The sequence below is a fragment of the Patella vulgata genome, chromosome 7, assembly GCF_932274485.2.
Source record: "Patella vulgata chromosome 7, xgPatVulg1.2, whole genome shotgun sequence".
Taxonomy (NCBI): domain Eukaryota; kingdom Metazoa; phylum Mollusca; class Gastropoda; family Patellidae; genus Patella; species Patella vulgata.
In genome coordinates, this window is record NC_065885.2 from 26409415 (window position 1) to 26428163 (window position 18749).

General features: G+C 32.0%; 1 protein-coding gene across 2 annotated transcripts; it reads right to left on the minus strand.

Moving 5' to 3' along the window:
* Positions 1 to 2234: 2234 nt before the first annotated feature.
* On the minus strand, positions 2235 to 18556 carry LOC126828330 (uncharacterized). Of its 2 annotated transcripts, none has more exons than XM_050558022.2 (10): positions 18432 to 18556; positions 16865 to 17254; positions 16014 to 16136; positions 15219 to 15428; positions 14175 to 14264; positions 13942 to 14070; positions 9942 to 11836; positions 7151 to 7300; positions 6031 to 6134; positions 2235 to 5445 (listed from the first exon to the last, which is right to left on the minus strand). In XM_050558022.2, the coding sequence occupies exons 1-10, from the start codon at positions 18476 to 18478 to the stop codon at positions 5368 to 5370; spliced, it is 3216 nt and encodes a 1071-aa protein (XP_050413979.1). In that variant the 5' UTR covers positions 18479 to 18556; the 3' UTR covers positions 2235 to 5367. The 2 variants fall into 2 exon arrangements, with proteins under 2 accessions (XP_050413979.1, XP_050413978.1); XM_050558021.2 differs by having other exon boundaries at positions 16014 to 16139.
* Between the last annotated feature and the right edge of the window lie 193 nt (positions 18557 to 18749).

Here is an 18749-nt window from a genome sequence, read left to right on the forward strand (position 1 = left end):
GATTCGCTCAATTGAAGGTTTCAGAAATGGCAGCGGTCAAACGGACTAATTTGGAGAATATTTAAATATATAAAGAAAGGAAACTGAATAAATATTGTCTACACAAACACTTTTTTCGCGAATTTTGGCAAAGCCAAAGGTAATAACTGACTGGAATACTGACTATTTTTCACCGTGATTCTTCTTTGTTTGCCAAAAGAAATCATTTTTCGCCACATCTGACACCAATTTATAATAATTCAACACTATTTTCAAGTAGAATTTAAATTCCTTTTGGCGAAAAATAAAGAATCACAGTGGAAAATAGCATTAGAACAGAGGTGGAGAAGAGTGGTGTTTCCATATTGCAGCTATATAAGGACGAATATGACCGGCCAGCGGACACCGTCCGATCAGAGAGAGTTCCTTAAGGAACTACTTTTAATCCTATCCACGCCACTCGGTACCCACATACAGAAAGTCACCGGTTTTCTCCTTATTTACGATCAAGTTTCAGTGTATTTTTTATTTTATTAATCCATACCAATATTTTTAAAAATATTACTTGGTATACCTCCTGGCCCTTGGACAAGTGTCCCAACTGTAACCCCCCCCCCCCCCCCAACTCCTCTCAGGAACTGTGTTGAAATGGACATTCCGTCACTAGCTTTTTGACTAATATTTAAAATATGATACAACGAAATAAATTAGAAATTGGACATGGTTTGGCCAAGAAATGTTTGAGATAATAAAAGTCACCATACTGAAAAAAGACTTTCTGTATGAAGGTTTACTTATTATGGTGCATCCCTTCATACTATAAAACTTTCTGATATTGTAAGCTAAGCTGACATTTATTAACAATAACTTCTGGAATTACATATGATTTAATTTAATTAAAATCTGACAAATCAATTGTCATATATATAAAACAGAATATAATTTCAAACTCTAAATGAATATATAGATAAAACATATATTGGTCTACTGATGACAAAATACTTTAATAAGTATCAACAATAATGTACACAAAATATAGACGATCCCTTGTCAGACCCCCCCTCCCCCCAAAAAAAGAGGAATCCACCAAATATTGGTGGATAAATCTCATGCAGTATAATAAAATTCCATAGAAAACTGTCTGGAATCAATAATAGGCTTCCTTTATTATTCCCTAATAAACAATCACACTAAGTATTCGAAAATAACATCGAGCAGACCTAGTACCATATATTCAAAATTGAATCATTACAATGACTGTCTCCTTCTGAGCAATGTAAGTAATGTAAAGTTGACACAAACTAGGTCATTTCTGGATTAAAATATGGTTCAACTTTATTTCAATAATTTTCTTGCACGAAGGGGTCTTTAGCAGTGGGAGGAAACCAGAGAAAACCCACAAGGTTGAACAGGTGAACCTAAACCTTGTAATGTAATACTGGGGAATCGAAACCAAGCCATTTGACTCCATGACAGATAGAGAATCTCCTACCAGTCTTTTTTGATATCAAAAAATATCAACACAAGTTGATAAAGTAACAAAAAATGAGGCTCCGTCGATTTTTTTTTACTTTTCAACGAGTGTTGATATTTTTTGATATCAAAAAAGACGAGTAGGAGATTTTATTTACCACCCAATCTCTTCTTACATGCACAAATAGATAAATATAATTCTTTGCTGTAGATTTCACTTTTACTGAACATTACGGCGTAGTTGTACATCATTTTTTGACAGCAATTCAACCATTGCAAAGTCCTTTATATTGACCCAGTGTTTCCATCAAGGTCAAATGAATAACAATAGTTCATTTTTAATAAAAAAAAAGATACTTTTAATAAGAAATGAACTGTTCTTTGAAAATAAAAAAAGTAGTTCCTTTTCAACTGACCAATCAAATTCATGTAAAGCGATATCTCCTAAGGAGATATTGCAGTAGATTATGAAATATATCACACAAGCGTTATCTACTGTAGAATGTTTTATTGGGTGATAAATTTTATTATCTAAACTGCACGTTAACCCATACTCTTTTTAAAGACAATCTTATTTTTTACCATGGAGCTTCCAGCTAAATCTTGTATTCACAATAATCATAATATATTTGTTCTATATGAAATATATTTTTATAACAGATTATATCAAGGCAAAAATAAAATTTCCAAACTATAAAATATACATGAAGAACACTTTTGAGTAATAATATATGAGATGTTATCTACCATGACAGTAAAAAAACTTTACACAAACTCTTGAGTGTTCCATCATCCCATCTGGATTTATTTTTTTCTATATGAAATATCTTTCTATAACATATTACATCAGGGCCAATTAAATTTCCAAACGTGGGGTGAGGTGACAATATATGTTATTTTAACTCCACTGCTTTTAAAAGTTAATTACAAATATATTGAGAATGCCTTGTCAAGAGTAACAAACAACCCATTAAGAAATCATCAGAAAATAATTAAAATTTGATTGGCTAATACAAAACATAAATAGGTAATCTGATGAAAAATTTAGCTGTTCAATTATTGGAAATCAATAGACATATGTATAAATTTCATTGACAGAAAATTCCAACACTTTTTTTTTTGATTCTGGACCAAAAATCCATTCCAAAGATGGAAAAAAAAAAAAAAAAAAAAAAAACTACTATAAATTGACAGGGAATAATCTCTATATTCAATGGTGGAAAATGCTAATCTTCATCCTTAAAGGGTTCTGATTCTCATGAATATAACATTAGCATCTTGTGCATCCACACGTTTTTTTCTTTCAAAATAAACAACAATAATTAAGTAATTATCAGAAATCATTGAAAATCAAAAGCATTTTTCAGTCAAATGAACATAAACACTGTATAAAAACATTTATACCTTTTCCATATTTAATGAGATAAACCTCTTTAATTTAAGTCAAGATGTAAAGTGTTGAATTGGGTAGATTTGAAGGTTATTAGGAGTAGTAATGGGTCAAAATTTATACAATTAAATTTTCATTTTAAAACATTAAACCAAAGTTGTATTATTTACTAATTTTAATTACATTTTTGGCTTAAACTGTCAACAGTGTAAAATAAAATCAACATTTGCTGGCTTTGACTGTTGACCAGAAATTTTAAATGTAGACAGATACCCATTTCACAAATCAAATCAAAGCATTACCCATATCAATTTTAAATATTGTTGACGGTTATTATTTATGTGCAGTCCATTAGGGAAATGCTCTCATTATCATATACGTATCTGCACGTGCCAGATGGTGGACTCAATAGGGACAATCCTATCGTAACGCAGTGGGGACCTAGCATTAAAATAATAACATCTCACACTTCTTGTTGTAGTTGAAATATTCAAATAAGTTTACTGAACTGTGTGCAATTGTTTAAACAAATAGGTTTTCTTTCAAAGAATGTGCCAAACAAAATAACCTGCTTTTAATTAATCTTATCCTACAATATTACTTATTTTTTATGGATGTGTGAACATTTTAACAATTGTTTGAACAATTTGCATTTAATTTTGCAATTTTTCCCCCCTTTAAACATATATTATGGAAGAGCTAAATCTGCTTATAGCAGATCTTTCTTTAGGCCTGAAATGTTATAATTAATTAGATATTTATTAACATGAAAATACCATAATCAACTCTCAAAGCCATTTTACGTGTCCGATCTTCATTGGATTTGAATCTAATCTGCTGTTTAATGCCCGTTGATGATTAACCAGAAAAAAGGATAATTGAAACTTTGTTAATTATCGTGACAGGTAACAATGACAATTGAGGCTACAGTGATTTTAAAATAAGGTTTTCTCGGCTTAGAGTGAAGCAATTTGACTGGAATTTTCAGCATATTCACTTTACATTATCTAGTTTTTAACTATTATAGTAAGAACTGCCAGCTCTTTATCTAATCTTCCATAATGTATCTTATTCACTTTACATTATCTAGTTTTTTTTATAGTAAGAACTGCCAGCTCTTTATCTAATCTTCCATAATGTATCTTTAATTTTGAAAATGTGAAATCAAAGACTAAAACAGGAGGCCTCCAAGAGAACAAACATGAAAATGTTGCATCATAAAATTATTGCAAACACTGTAAGATTGACTAGATTTCCTCATGAAATTAATGCCATAACCTATCAAACAAATGCATATATAAGCTATAGTCTGCATATACCACATGCAAGGTAATTAAATTGGCAAACAGAGAGACATTGGAAAAACATTTTTTAAATTAATTACCAAACTTTAATGTTTGCTTGATTAAATAAGTACAAATAAAGATTTTATCAGGTGTGCCATGTTTGATTTGTTTACATGGAGGTTGCTATTTTAGTCCACTTTGGTATCCATATCCCACAGCCTCCTGCAATAAGTTGATTGGTAAGTTAGATCATGTGAGCTGAACATGAACATAAATGGAAATATGTCAGGTGTCATCAGTAATAAAACAAAATAAAATGGACATCGGATTGGCTAATGAAGAAGGGCATACGTCATGAGGGCAAACTTCACCTGGAAAGCGCTGCCACAGCCTACTCTTATCCACTGAGTCACAGCAGGTCCCTATATAGTGAATTAAAGTATTGTCACCTAGATTTAAAAATCGGATAATCTAAGTAGCTTGATTTGTTATTTTAAGTACATTTGGATCAGAGTGAAACAGCTCTAATAGTACCTTAAAAAATAAACTAAAATTTACAACCTAGAACACTGAAAATATCACACATTAATTTGTTTTCAAAATTAGAAAAACAATGCTGACGGAACAGGATATAAGGAAACAAGCCTATAACATGTATCTATTGAAGATGCATTATGTAAGAGTTAAATCTGCCTATTGCAGGTCTTATTTTTTGGTGTTAACATGACAAGCCCATAATCAACACTATGGGCTATCAGGTGGCTCAGATTTTAAATAAATTACAACAACTGCGGCCAACTAAGAATTTAAAGATAATAACCAATCTACGCTACTCATAACTTCGCACAGAATAATCTACTTTGACTGAAATTCTTAATATATTCATTTTTCATTAACTATCTTTTAACAATTATAGCAAGAACAGCCAGCTCTTTATCTAATTCTTACATAATGCATCTTGAACAACAATTACTAATTTTTCTCTGACAACATTATGATAATAGAGATCTCCAACAAACTGGAAAGGGACTTAAAAGTTGCCAAATCATATGAAATTAAATAACTAGTTTTACTGAATAAACTTCAATTACACTTACAGCAATATCTGATCTGTACAGACACTTTAGAATTAAAGAATAGTTGCATGAAAATGATTTAATGACTAACAAAATAACATTCTATTATAACATTTATCTACAATATAATGTTTGGTATGAATTCAACAGAACATGCACATTATCAGCTGAGTCCTAATTCTTCATGATTTTTCCACAACCATTCATGATATTCGTTTAACTTATGATCATTTGGCTTCACCTGTAAAATATTCAACAAACATGTTAGTCCTGTCCCCCAAATTGTAAATCATTATAATAGGACTTAAATTGGGTCTGTATGATGTCTATGGGTAAATGAAGCTATTTTTTAATGGTCCCAGGAACAAATAATTTGAAACTGGACAAGAACTACCTATCACATTAAGGTGTAGAATACAATATCTTTTGGTTTTACTAATGCCCAAATATCTTTTCAGAGAGCTATGGAAAGCAATGGGGATGATACAATCCTACTCCAATGTTTGATATATTTTAGATAAATATAATTATTTTTCTAGAAGACATATCAGGACATTCATGTTACAACATATTTACAATCTGTTTACAATGTCTTACACATTTAGATACAAAGATACAACAAAAACTTGTTATCTATATTAATTCATCAAATGAGATGATACAGTCAATTTTTCAAAGATATATCAAGACACTCAAGAATCATAACTAGGACCATAGTTCGAATTTCAATTAGTATTTTAATAATAAGGTACAGCTTTAATAAAAATAACAACAAGCATGGCTATATTGATAATAATTCCAGTGATATTTATAATCTAAAACTGACCTGTTTCCATTCATTGACACAGAATATCCTATAGGAGTCATTACCATATTTACCAATACCATGTAGTTCTTGTGGATAAAGCCAATCTTTACTAAGATATTCATCTAAAATATAATACAATACAATTTTTACAACAAAAAATTCAACCTACACATACAGTAGAGTCTGTGTAAGTAAAGAAAGAAGGAAAAGTACCCATAGGCCCCACAGTAGCTATATTTAGGTCTTTTGGGCAGTTCATAAAGGTTATTTTTTTATAGGTAACATGAGTACTGACAAACTAATCAGGGGCAACAACTCATGAAATAATTATTAGAAATTATCAAAATTTGATAGGCTTCTTACTAGCACTATAATAAACCAAATATGTAAACTTGCTGGTAATCGCAATATAACTTTTTTTGCTTTCAGTCCCTAGAAATTATTGAAAATCAATAAATGTACATTAAAACCACAATGCCTAAATTTCAAATCAACTGTTTCATAATTGTTGTCTAACTTGTCTCTATAAGGTCAAAAAAATAATAAGGTCAAAAAAATTATCAAAATTTGATAGGCTTCTTACTAGCACTATAATAAACCAAATATGTAAACTTGCTGGTAATCGCAATATAACTTTTTTTGCTTTCAGTCCCTAGAAATTATTGAAAATCAATAAATGTACATTAAAACCACAATGCCTAAATTTCAAATCAACTGTTTCATAATTGTTGTCTAACTTGTCTCTATAAGGTCAAAAAAATAATTAAAAAATATGAAGGGCAATAATTTTGAAAGATGTTGCAAATCAATAGGACCCTGTCTCTAATATCACAAGGTGTAATTTTGAGCCATTACCCTGGCAGTAATAATCGGAAATCCTTGAAACGTTGGTCATAACTTAAGCCTCTATTGCAACTACAAGCAATCTTGTATGACAGATCGACAAACAAGGGTGACGACAATACAACTATATTTCCATGTACACAAATATAAATGATCAATTTATTAAATCAACCAGCGGTTCTGTCTTAAAGAATAACAGGAATGTAATTTAATTAAATCATAATAAACATTAGTAACAGTACTGACTACTGGTCAGAAATATATTACAAATTTAGGTTATACTAAAATGACTCACCAGAAAATTTAATAATAGTTTCAGCTCTTTTATCTTGTAAACCAAGGGGATGCATTAATTTAGCTATTTTTTCAGGATCAGCATCTCTAGCTGTAGCTGCTGTTGGCCAGCGATTAAAAAACTTCCATAATAATGGTATTGCTGCTTTACCTAAATATACATCAACATGCTTATTTAAAGGCGAATTACTACTATCTCCAAGAAAATAAATCTGATCTCACTGACAAGGGTAAAGGAAAAAGTTCAAACGAATTTAAATTGTCTATATGTCAGCGTTGGCTTCACAAATTAGTCTCAAAATCCTACAAAATTCTTAACAAATCAAAAACATAGTTGATATAACTTATACGTGTATAGTCAAACAATGTGGAATCAAAAAGATAGGTTGCCAGGCAACGAAAAATACGTCCAAAGCAGCTAAATCGTCCGGGCAGTCAACAAGTGTTGTCGCATATTTTTTTTTTTTTTCGGTAATGAAACATTTATAATACAATATAATCTGATTAAGAGTAACAACTCATGAAGTAATTATCAGAAAACCATTAGAATTTGTTTGGTTTTTATAAAGTTCTGCTCCATGCTAACGTTTAGTTAGGGCTGTACGATATTCTCGATATAGTCATTTATCACGATATGGTATTTTCAGACCCAACTACGATATCATGTGTCCAAAAATTGTTGATATAGTGGTTTATCGAATATCGCCAAAAACTTCAAATATCGAAAAAAAAATATCATAAAAATAGATAATAAATACACTATACAGCAGTGGAAATTAGCCGACGGCAATAAACTATAATAAAACTAATGTTTTGAGAATCGCTAAATGTTGAAAACACTTGCGCAGTGTCCGCAGCCGTTTTTCACTACATCGTGTACGCGTTACTTTTACTTTGTTTTTAGTCCACAATAAATTGTCAGTTGTTACTACATGTAAAGCTTAGGCCTACTAAACGCCTGAAATTTTCCTCTACCGTGGCTAATAACCAGGCTATAAATAGGTTGTCATATTTTTAAAAAACGAATATTTTTAGAAAACTCTACAAAACTTAATTTCTGAAAGCAAGAATAAAACAATCTATAAATAGATTACTGTCACTGTTAGGCCACAAATACCGCAGCCAATCGAATGCTTGAATGGAAGATAGTCCAGATCATTTAGTATTTGTTAAACTGTTTGAACTTACAATACAAGACTTGAAGACCGCAGGTGATATTTGAGAATTTTCTTACACAAGGTCACAAGCAGACGTTTTTTAAACATCAGCGGTTGTATTTAATTTTTATCCAAAAAGGATGTTGTTTTGTTCATTTTAATAAATCTATATTATAAAAAAAGCAAAGTTTAAAGTGTATGAATAAAGTAATTCTTACCCACAAGTCTTACTCACACTGTAGTCAGCTTTAATGCATTTATATTTAATTTATTTAATAGCAAAGTGACATTATTATTAAATATCGCGATATTTAACTATATCGTTGAAAAAAATGCCAATATCGATATCGTCCCTTTTAATATCATGGATTTAGCTGTTCAAGTCATAAAAATTTCCTTGTTTGTATCAAGATCTTAAACTCTGTGTATCAATCTGAAGTCAATCAGATGATAACTTTAGCCTTTAGAGCGTCACAAGATTTTTCAAAGTGATCAAGGGCCATAACTTTGGCAGTAATTATCAGAAGTCTTTGAAAATCAATAGGCTTATTCACCTCATGACCTTAAACACTGTGTATAAATTTGAAGTCAATCAGATATTAACTTTAGTCTCTAGATCAAGGGCCATAACTTTGGCAGTAATTATCGGAAGTCTTTGAAAATCAATAGGCTTATTCACCTCATGACCTTAAACACTGTGTATAAATTTGAAGTCAATCAGATATTGACTTTAGTCTCTAGATCGTCCACAAGATCATGGGCCGTAACTCAGGCAGTAATTATCGGAAATCGCTGAAAATCAATAGGCTTCTTCATCTTATGGCCTTAAACACTGTATATAAATTAAAAGTCAATCAAATATTAACTTTGGCCTCTAGAGCGTCCACAAGATTTTTTGAAGTGATCATGGGCCGTAACTCAGGCAGTAATTATCGGAAATCGCTGAAAATCAATAGGCTTCTTCATCTCATGGCCTTAAACACTGTATATAAATTAAAAGTCAATCAGATATTAACTTTAGCCTCTAGAGCGTCCACAATGCGGACGGCGGACAGGGGCGACAACAATATACAACCACATTTCAATGTGGGCGTATAAACATACCTTATATCAGGTAAGTGTATAGTCAACCCATTTCAAATCAAAAATTCGTTTTTTTAGTAATCAGAGAATACATGTACCACCACAAGCACTTATACATGTACTATAAGAAAATAACCAATCTATGGCAATCAAAGATTCAGTTCCTATCAGAACGGTCTCTGGACGAACAAGTCCTCTTACAGTCCTTGTCTGTCCTTATTAAACTGCAATACAAAAATACTGCTAACAGTAACAAGGCTCTACCCCAACCTCACACATTAAATGAAGGACTAATTCAATTTATGATCTTGAATCGTCAAATTCTACTTCAAAATACTTTTGAAGAACCCCTTTTGGTGAACAAATTATTGTGATAAAAAGAAAGGGACGGGGTCCCAAACAGGTGTGATAAAGCAATATTTTCATATAGCATCTTATTAAGGATAGACAGGACAGGAACAGTCAGTTGACTTTGTCTGTCCAGAGAAGTGTTTGAAAGGAACTAATAAAGATTAACCCCATGGTACAAAAATTTCTTAATTCAATACTCACCAGTTGTTCGGTTTAAGAATATGGTGGCCACCAAAAGTTTCCATGAATCGTGAAATAAGCTTTCTTGTATTAGATTATGGGGAGATTTGGGTGGAGTCCACTTCACATCGCGATGAAAATTAGGTGGAGGCATGCGAGGAGATGAACCGTCTGTTTTGAAATATTTACTTGTGTTCACACTTTCACAAGAATTTGAATTTGTCACTTTTTCCTCAGAATTAAAGTCATTGTTATTGTTATTTACACTATCTTCACTGGTATGAATGTTTTCTTTTTCTTTGGATTGAGTTTTTTTAACTGTTTTATTAACAACTGGCTTATTCTTAGTAATTTTATTCTTAATTGATTGTTCTTTTTTGGGGGTTTCCTTTTTCACTTTATCTTTTTGTGGGGATTCCTTTCTCACTTTATCTTTTTGTGGGGATTCCTTTCTCACTTTATCTTTTTGTGGGGATTCTTTTCTCACTTTAACTTTTTGTGGCGTTTTCTTTTTAACATTATCTTTTTGTGATGTTTCCTTTTTCACATTATCTTTCTGTGGCGTTCCCTTTTTCACATTATCTTTTTGTGGCTTTTCCTTCCTTGGGTTGTTTTTTGTGTGTGTTTCCTTTTTTACTCTTACTTTGTTTTTTTCTTTCGACAACTGATCTTTATTATCTTGAATATTCTTTGATGGTTCTATCTTTTTTGTCTCTATTTTTGGTACCTCTTCTTTAAACTCCCCTTTACTTATTTTTTCTTTACTCAGATGTTCTATATCAGACTGACTAATCTTTGAGAGATCTTTTTTAGGCGTTTCTTTCTTGGGTGTTTCTTTTTTCAATTTATCTTTACTTACTTTTTCTTTAGTGAACAGATCTTTATTTGATTGATCAATACTTGACTGTTCTTTCTTCTCCCTTTTGGGGGTCTTTTTTTTCTTGTTTTCTTTCTTAGACCTTTCTTCATTTGATGACCTGTCACCCTGTGAACTTCTGCGTTGTCTTTTAGTAAGTTCATAATCTTGACCTTTAAACGATTTTGATCTTGATCGTTTGACACCAGCTGGTATAATGACAGGTTCTAATTGGTTAATAGAACCATTCGTTTCAATTTCCTCTGTAACTGACAGGTCAATAACTGATGATGCTGTCAAAACAGAATTATTAGCGTCTGTATCACTATCATTTATTTCATCATTAATATCAGCTTGATCACTCTCTAATCGCGATATAGCACTGTTGTAAACTTCAGAATCAGATATTGGATCTTCAATACTAGACACAGTTGCATTTCCAGAATTATTCAATGCATCCGTGTGTTCGTCCATATCAATATCAGAATAATCCAAATTGTTACTGATTGCAGTATCAACATATTCATGCACAACGTCATCAGGCTCATCAATACCACTCTGTATTCCATCAGTAACATCTAAATCCACCTTATCCTCCTTCAATATTTTTACATCTGTACTTTCCACAGTTTCAACAGATTTCTTTCTCTTCTTTGATTTTACGTATATTGGACTCTCTTGTTGTTTTCTTTTTTTGGTGACAACTTTTGTCGACTTTTTAGGTGGTCGACCGCGACCTATCTGTGGACTTGTTTTTATTGGTGTTGAAAACATCATTTTGACTACTAGCTTCTGATTCACTGGGGTCATTACTTTTTTGGGAGGTGATTTCTTTGGTTGACTTAAAACACCATCTTTTCTCTTAGATTTGTCTTTATGTTTGGGTGTCATTTTCTTAACAATGGGTTTCACTGATCTAAAATTTGTCAGTCCCAATGATAACATTTCTTTATTCTTTATCTTACCAAAGTCAAAATCATCTAATGATATATTAGAAATATGATTCTCCTCTAAAAACACTCCAATCTCTGTCTTTGATCGGAATTTTTTACCTTCAGGGCTGAAAGAAAGAGTAAACATCATTAACAATAGAGAATAGATTTGCATAATTATACAATATATAGTTAATGCAAAAACAATAGAAACGTTTGACTTTTCTACTTTGTATACTATGCTACAACACTCAGGCCTTAAAGATAATTTGGATTGGTTTGTAGATAAAGCTTTTAATGGAGCTTTCGGGAAAGGCAGAAACTTGATGGCCATTTACGCAGAAGATGCTAAATGGATTATAAAGCGTTGCAATGCCGCCACTGTAGTTTTTGATAAAGAAAAATTTTAAACTATCATACATTTTCTCATTGACAATGCCATATTTGAGGTTGGGGAGATAATACAGCAAACTATTGGTTTACCAATGGGAACTGACCCCGCCCAATTTATGGCAAATGCACATTTATGTAGATATGAATTCTGCTTTCAGGATCATAAACGAAAAGCAGATTACAAAGTAGCTAAAAGTCTAAACTATACCTTCCGACACATTGATGACATAACACCCATCAATGACAACAGAAATTTCAACAAAAATAAAAGTGAAATATATCCCCCAGAATTAATATTAAATAAAGAAAATTCCGGTATAATAAATGCATCTGTTCTTGACCTGAACATTAACATAATTAACAATAAATCTAATGTCGGTATATTTGCCCACAATTCACATATTTGTATCATTTGCATGATAAAGACGAGAGTATCCTTGTCGAAACGTTGCTTAGTATCAAACTCAGTAATTGTGTATCCATAAAATTGTACCTTGTGTTAAAACGGACAAATTTGGTTTTGAAGTAGTAAAATATCCGTCAGTTTATAGTAACATACCAGATACCACGCGGTATAGTGTTTTCTATTCACAGGCATTATTATTTTTAACAATATGTAACGATAAAGAACTATTTCTTTCCCGACTAAAATCTCTTTATTTTAAGTGCACTGCCAAAGGCGGTACACAATTACGCATTTTAAAAGAAATTTCGAAACTTCCATTTCTTCAACATACCAAGTTTGACATTTCTTATAAGTATATAACCGACTACTTCTGGATAATGATTCAATTTAAAAAAAATTTATTTTAAATTTTCTGTAGTTACCTTATCCTATCTTGATTATCGTCCTTATTTTATGCCTTTATAAATACTTACATAGTACAATTTCTTCAATTCTTGTGTGGTATATTACGTATTATATTTTGTGCATAACTTAATAATTCCGATTAGTTGCAAAACTGATAGTTTATTAACCTTTTGACATCATTTTAACTGGATTATCGCCCTTTTTATTGTGGTGTTTTTGTCACTTTCTAAAATTCTGACATCATTGACAACCTACGTCATTCAGCCAGCAGACGGCTGTCTTTCGAGACAGTCTACATTTTCTCATTTACTTCTTTGTATTCAGTATTGTTTGTATTTTGCTCTGTTTTTGTGATGGGTGGAACATTTACCCTACTGTGTTTAATATGCCTCTATTCTATTGAATACTAAAATGTTTCTTAATTGACTTAGAACATTTAGTTTTAGACTACCTGTTTTTTTTTTTTAATACATTTCACCTATGTGGTTACTTGTATAGTTAAATTTTACTACAAAATGCTTGCATTCATATTTCTTTTAACATATAGCAGATCATGACTCATGCTGACATTACACAATGGTTTCTCTGGGTTTTATTCCTGATTGTTTTCAAATTTGAGTTAAGTCTGTGTCACTACAGGCCCGGGACTGTACTGCGCAGTGGATGCTTACGGCTAGCCCCCGGATCCATTCACTTTATTTGAATTGTACGTTTGTTTGCGAGTTCTGCGTAATATGTCTTGTCCGTATATTTGTTTTTGTGTAAATTATGTGTGATGCAGCCCCCCTGCACTTACTATAATAGACATCATTGGGTGGGACAAAACATCACATGATATGTGTTCTCTTTGCTCTTCTGGGAGGGGTGGAGGTGTTCAAATAATTTCCTATATTTTTCATTTGTTGAAATAAAAAAAGAGTCAAATACCCCTTCTTAAAAGTAAAGTATATGAGACCCAGAATATTTTTGCACATGATCATAGGTAATTTTATTGTCATGGCATTGGATTGGTTTAGCAATCTATATTACCTGTAGACGTAGACATCAAATTTTCCAATAGATTTTCCTCCCAATCTTTGAACAACCTTTTTTTTCCATCCTGGAGGTAATAATGTTTCATCCTCTGTGGCCCCGGCTGTACCATATGTATGATCACCTCTACATAAGAATTAATAAATTATTTACAAATACGTTTATTCTAAATATAGAGAACCACAATCTTTTCATAGGTATAACTAGATTAAATATAAAACATTACGTACCCAGGTCCTGCTGGGATAACTTTTATAACTGGCGGTTTGTTTGCTTTCTTTTTATGTTCAAGAGATTTTCTTCTTGGTTTGCGGATTTGACTGAAATAAACCATCATTGCACTTTACCTTTTAAATATCAAAGATAGATTGCCAGACAATGAAACATACGCTCGCAGCAGCTAAATTGTCCAGGCAGTGGCCAAGACAATAATATCAATTTCATGCAGAGCGTTCACAAGGTTCAACAAAGTGAAACAAGGGCTATAACTCTAGAAGTAATAAACAGAAATTGCTGAAAATCAATAGGCATCTTCATTTTACAAATCTAGATAACGCATGTAAATTTCATACAGATTAGATGATAACTTTAGCCGTTACAGTTCGGAAGATAACTCTTGTTTTCACAAGAAATTATGGACAATGGACGGCCCGACAGAGGTGACAACAATATACGACCACATTTCCATGTGGGGGTATAAAAATGAGAATCACTTTAAAGGGACAATAACACTCTTGCTGGCTTGACAGCTCCAGAAAATAAATAATAGCCTTATTCTAAGTACTAGATGTTTAAGTGTCCTACCTGTTGTGTAAATCATCCATTACATCCTATTTTACTTGTCCAGAGGGTTCGAAAATATTTTTAAATCCAAGCCACATTTGAAAAGGTTTACATTAGGCTTTTCAAATCATTTAGTTGAATTTTTCCAATTTTTTAAATTAGGTGTGTTAAGATGAAATTTGTATCACCAATTAATTGGAATATTGTAAAATAGTACAATTTGTTGACCAGAATAAAGATTGGGACATATTATTCAGTTACAACAAGAGTGGTATTGAGCCTTTAACTATCTTTCCTCTGACACTGTCAGGGCCCACTATGCACCCTCCAACAGTACAGTCATCCATTTAAATCTAAATTTGCTAAACCACACAGAGCTAGTTTTAACAAATCCATCTATACTAAGCTTTAAAAGTAAAAATGTCACCAGAAAAATATATCTGTGAAATGATCCTGATACAACCTGAAAAGATATTACTATTTAAATATACCTTGTGGTAGCTGTGCTAGTAGTAGCAGCACCAGGATGTACTGAAACCATTTTCGCAATTTCTTCACTATTTCCTTCCACTAATTCTTCATCTTGTTGACTAGGTATTTCTCCTGCTTTAACATTAAATATGCTTAAATCTACATCAATATCATGTTCATCACAATATGCTGCCAGTTCCATACGTGTTCGAAACTTTCTTCCTTCTGGACTGCAAAATAAATATTCATATATATATATATATGTTACATTTAGAAGGACATTAACACCCAAAAGCCATGCCAAAACAATCATAATGGTCTGGATAAGTTAATTAATGTCTAAAACTTTAGATAACATGTCAAGCCTAAAGAAAGACCTGCAATAGGCAGATTTAGCTCGTGCATAATGTATGTTTAAATAGGCCAGTGATTGGATTTTCAAAATAAGGCAATAAAGGAACAAAACTGCTTTTGGATTACATCAAAATAAAACATTGATCTGACGTTTTATTTGGTTTAGTGATGCGGTACACTACTTTCGATTAGACTAAATTTTCTCATCAACAGAGTGAGTGGGGAGTTGGGTTGTTTACATCTCTCTTCGTTTTTGCTTAAAATGTTAAGAGTTGAACCTACTCAACCTTGGTTGTATCAGTAGTCCTAAAATAAAGTAACAATGCTTATTCCACTCAACTAGATCACTTTTTAGGTAGGGTATTTTAGCTTTGAGAGCAATCATTTTTATCACTCAGTTAGTCACCTAACCGCCTTTTGATTAAAGCTGTCTAGAAAATAAAATACATGTACATGCTCACCTGAAGATGATAACATCATATTTTCCACTTGATTTGATACCAAATCTCTGTATCAAACGTTTCCTCCATCCATCCCCAAGATCTATTTCTTCAAATGTAGCACTACTATTATAGGTGTGATCGCTTCTGAAAATAAACATATCTAATAATAGCAACGGATACATAGAAAGTATTAAAAATAACAATACATGTAGCTTTTCATCCACATTCTCAATCTGTTTCACAGCGTTAATGTGAAAGCCCTCTTTTTTTAACTGACTGACCTTTAAATTCACATGCAGTAGGCTATAGGTCTATGTGTAATATCACATCATAAAATGTGCACTGTTTACATCAGAGGTACTAACACAAATTAGTCTGGAAGGATTTAGTTCCTTCTTCATAGGCTTACGTTTTTATGTACCCTTTTACACTAAATAGGGAATATCTTTTATCCATATAATATACCGGTACATGTATATTTCCTACACCTTGATTTCTTTTCTTAAAAATCTAACAAATTGTTTTAGAATTTAATATGCAGAAGAAAAAAAGTTAATATTGAAAGCTAATTAACTTGCCCTAATGTCATGATAATACACGTAGCTGTAGAGGCCAAAAGCAAACATTTACTGCTGATCAGTTTGCCACATTCTGATCAACTTTTGCAGATATGGGACACAGAATAACCATTTTATCTCGCCCCAATGTCATGATAATACATGTAGACGTAGAAATAAAAAGCAAATATTTACTGCGGATCAGTTTGCCACATTCTGATCAAATGTTGCCGATATGAGACACAGAATAACCATTTTTCGATGTTCTGGTTATGACAAGACACAGTAAACATAAACAACAGAATTAAGTACCTTATTCCAAGACCAACAACAGTGGGTACAGTTGTGGGAGAAGCTTCAATGGCTTCTAGATAACTATCATCGGTATTCTCCATAGCATTATCGTCATTATCTTTTGGATTATTATCATTGGTATCCTCTACATTTTTATCATTTGTATCTTCTAAATCTTTATCATTGGTATCCTCTACATTTTTATTGTTTGTACCTTCTACATCTTTATCATTGGTATCCTCTACATTTTTATCATTAGTATCCTCTACATTTCTATCATTAGTATCTTCTATATTATGCTCATTAGCAGGGTCATTCACAATTATTGGCTCAAGGAGTGTGTCTGTGACAGAGCTGGCTGAAACCTCTTCATTTACATTCATTTCTTCTACTACACTTTCCACTTCTCTAAAAAAGTAAGAATAAAATAAGGTCACTGAGTTAGAATGAAAGAAAATTCATTGATGTGCATAGCAAATATTATGGATGGAAGCTATGCCTAGTACTAGTTAAATTCTTACACACAGCATCATCCTGTCAATATGAAACATTGCAAGACTTTTGTGGTCCAGCTTTTTTTTCAGGCAAAAGATTTCTGAACATTCCACATGTAGGCCTACATATGTATATATTCCTTACACAGGCATTTCTAATATTTTCCAAAAGAAAACTTTGCTTTGTACGCACTAATTTATCGATTGGTATTGCCATCTACAAGCTTGTCGAGGAATGCATGTCAACATGCAGCTTGCAGATTATCATTACAAATTTCTAGGGACTTGTATTGTAAAAACAGTGCATGTCGTGTAAATATTTACTTTTGAAATAAATTCATCAGCATATTATTCTTTTTTAAAAAATTTTTTTACTTTTACGAGAAACAATGATTATCAAAAAACCGTAAGTGCAACTAACGCTTTATCATTTGGTAGAGCCTTTTAATAACCATGTGTTTCATGTTAATAAATATTTTCTTTCGTGTTTTGAATTGGCCTATTTCTAATAAATTCATCATAAATAAAACGTTCTTTTCGTAAACATTCAACATTGGAAATTCTGCTGTAGGTGCATGATCTATGGCTCCACGTGCTGTACTTGCGGTAAATTTTACCCACATGTTATTTTTTTTTATAATCGTTTTTGGCTTATTATAATAAATTGATTTGACAGTTGTGTTCAACCTTTCCTTTCAACTTATTCCAGAGTCTGAAGCGTCGCCTACCCGAGTCCGAAAAGTCGAGGCCATATCTTTTCAGACTTTTGGAGTCTGAAATGTTGTAAGTCTGAAAACACAGGGACCGAATATGAATGAAACGACATAATCTTGTCTGGATACCAAGGAAACCTGCAAGAGCTTTGGCAGTATTCAATACCGATGTGCAAACTGTAATTCTGACTGACAATCATGCAATCTTTCTTTCTTTGAGAGTGTCAGTCTGGCCTTTTGTTCACTTTTACTTAATTTATTTTTTTTTATCTTCAAGCTTGTGGTAGGTCTAGTAACTGTTCAATCAAGTGATTCACTCATTGTTTTATTCAAACTAATAACTTGTTTTCAACATGCACATCCATGTAAACCTCTTACCCTTTCAATTCTAAAATTTCTGAATCTATGCTTGGCTCAAATGACATGTTTACGTTATATATATTTATAAATCAGCTCCAAAATCTAGATTCAAGAGTATTATTTCCATTTCAAATGCCAAAATAATTTTGATTTCCGCCGATGGTTATTTTCATATTTTTACTGACACGTTTTAGATATAAAACGAAATATTAATAAAGAATTCAATGTAAAATGTTGTATAGGGTTTATTTGAAATAGAAAGATGTATTTCAATTTTATAGCTTTACCTTAAAGTATATCTTGATGAAATAATCATTTTATATTTGGTTGCTTTAC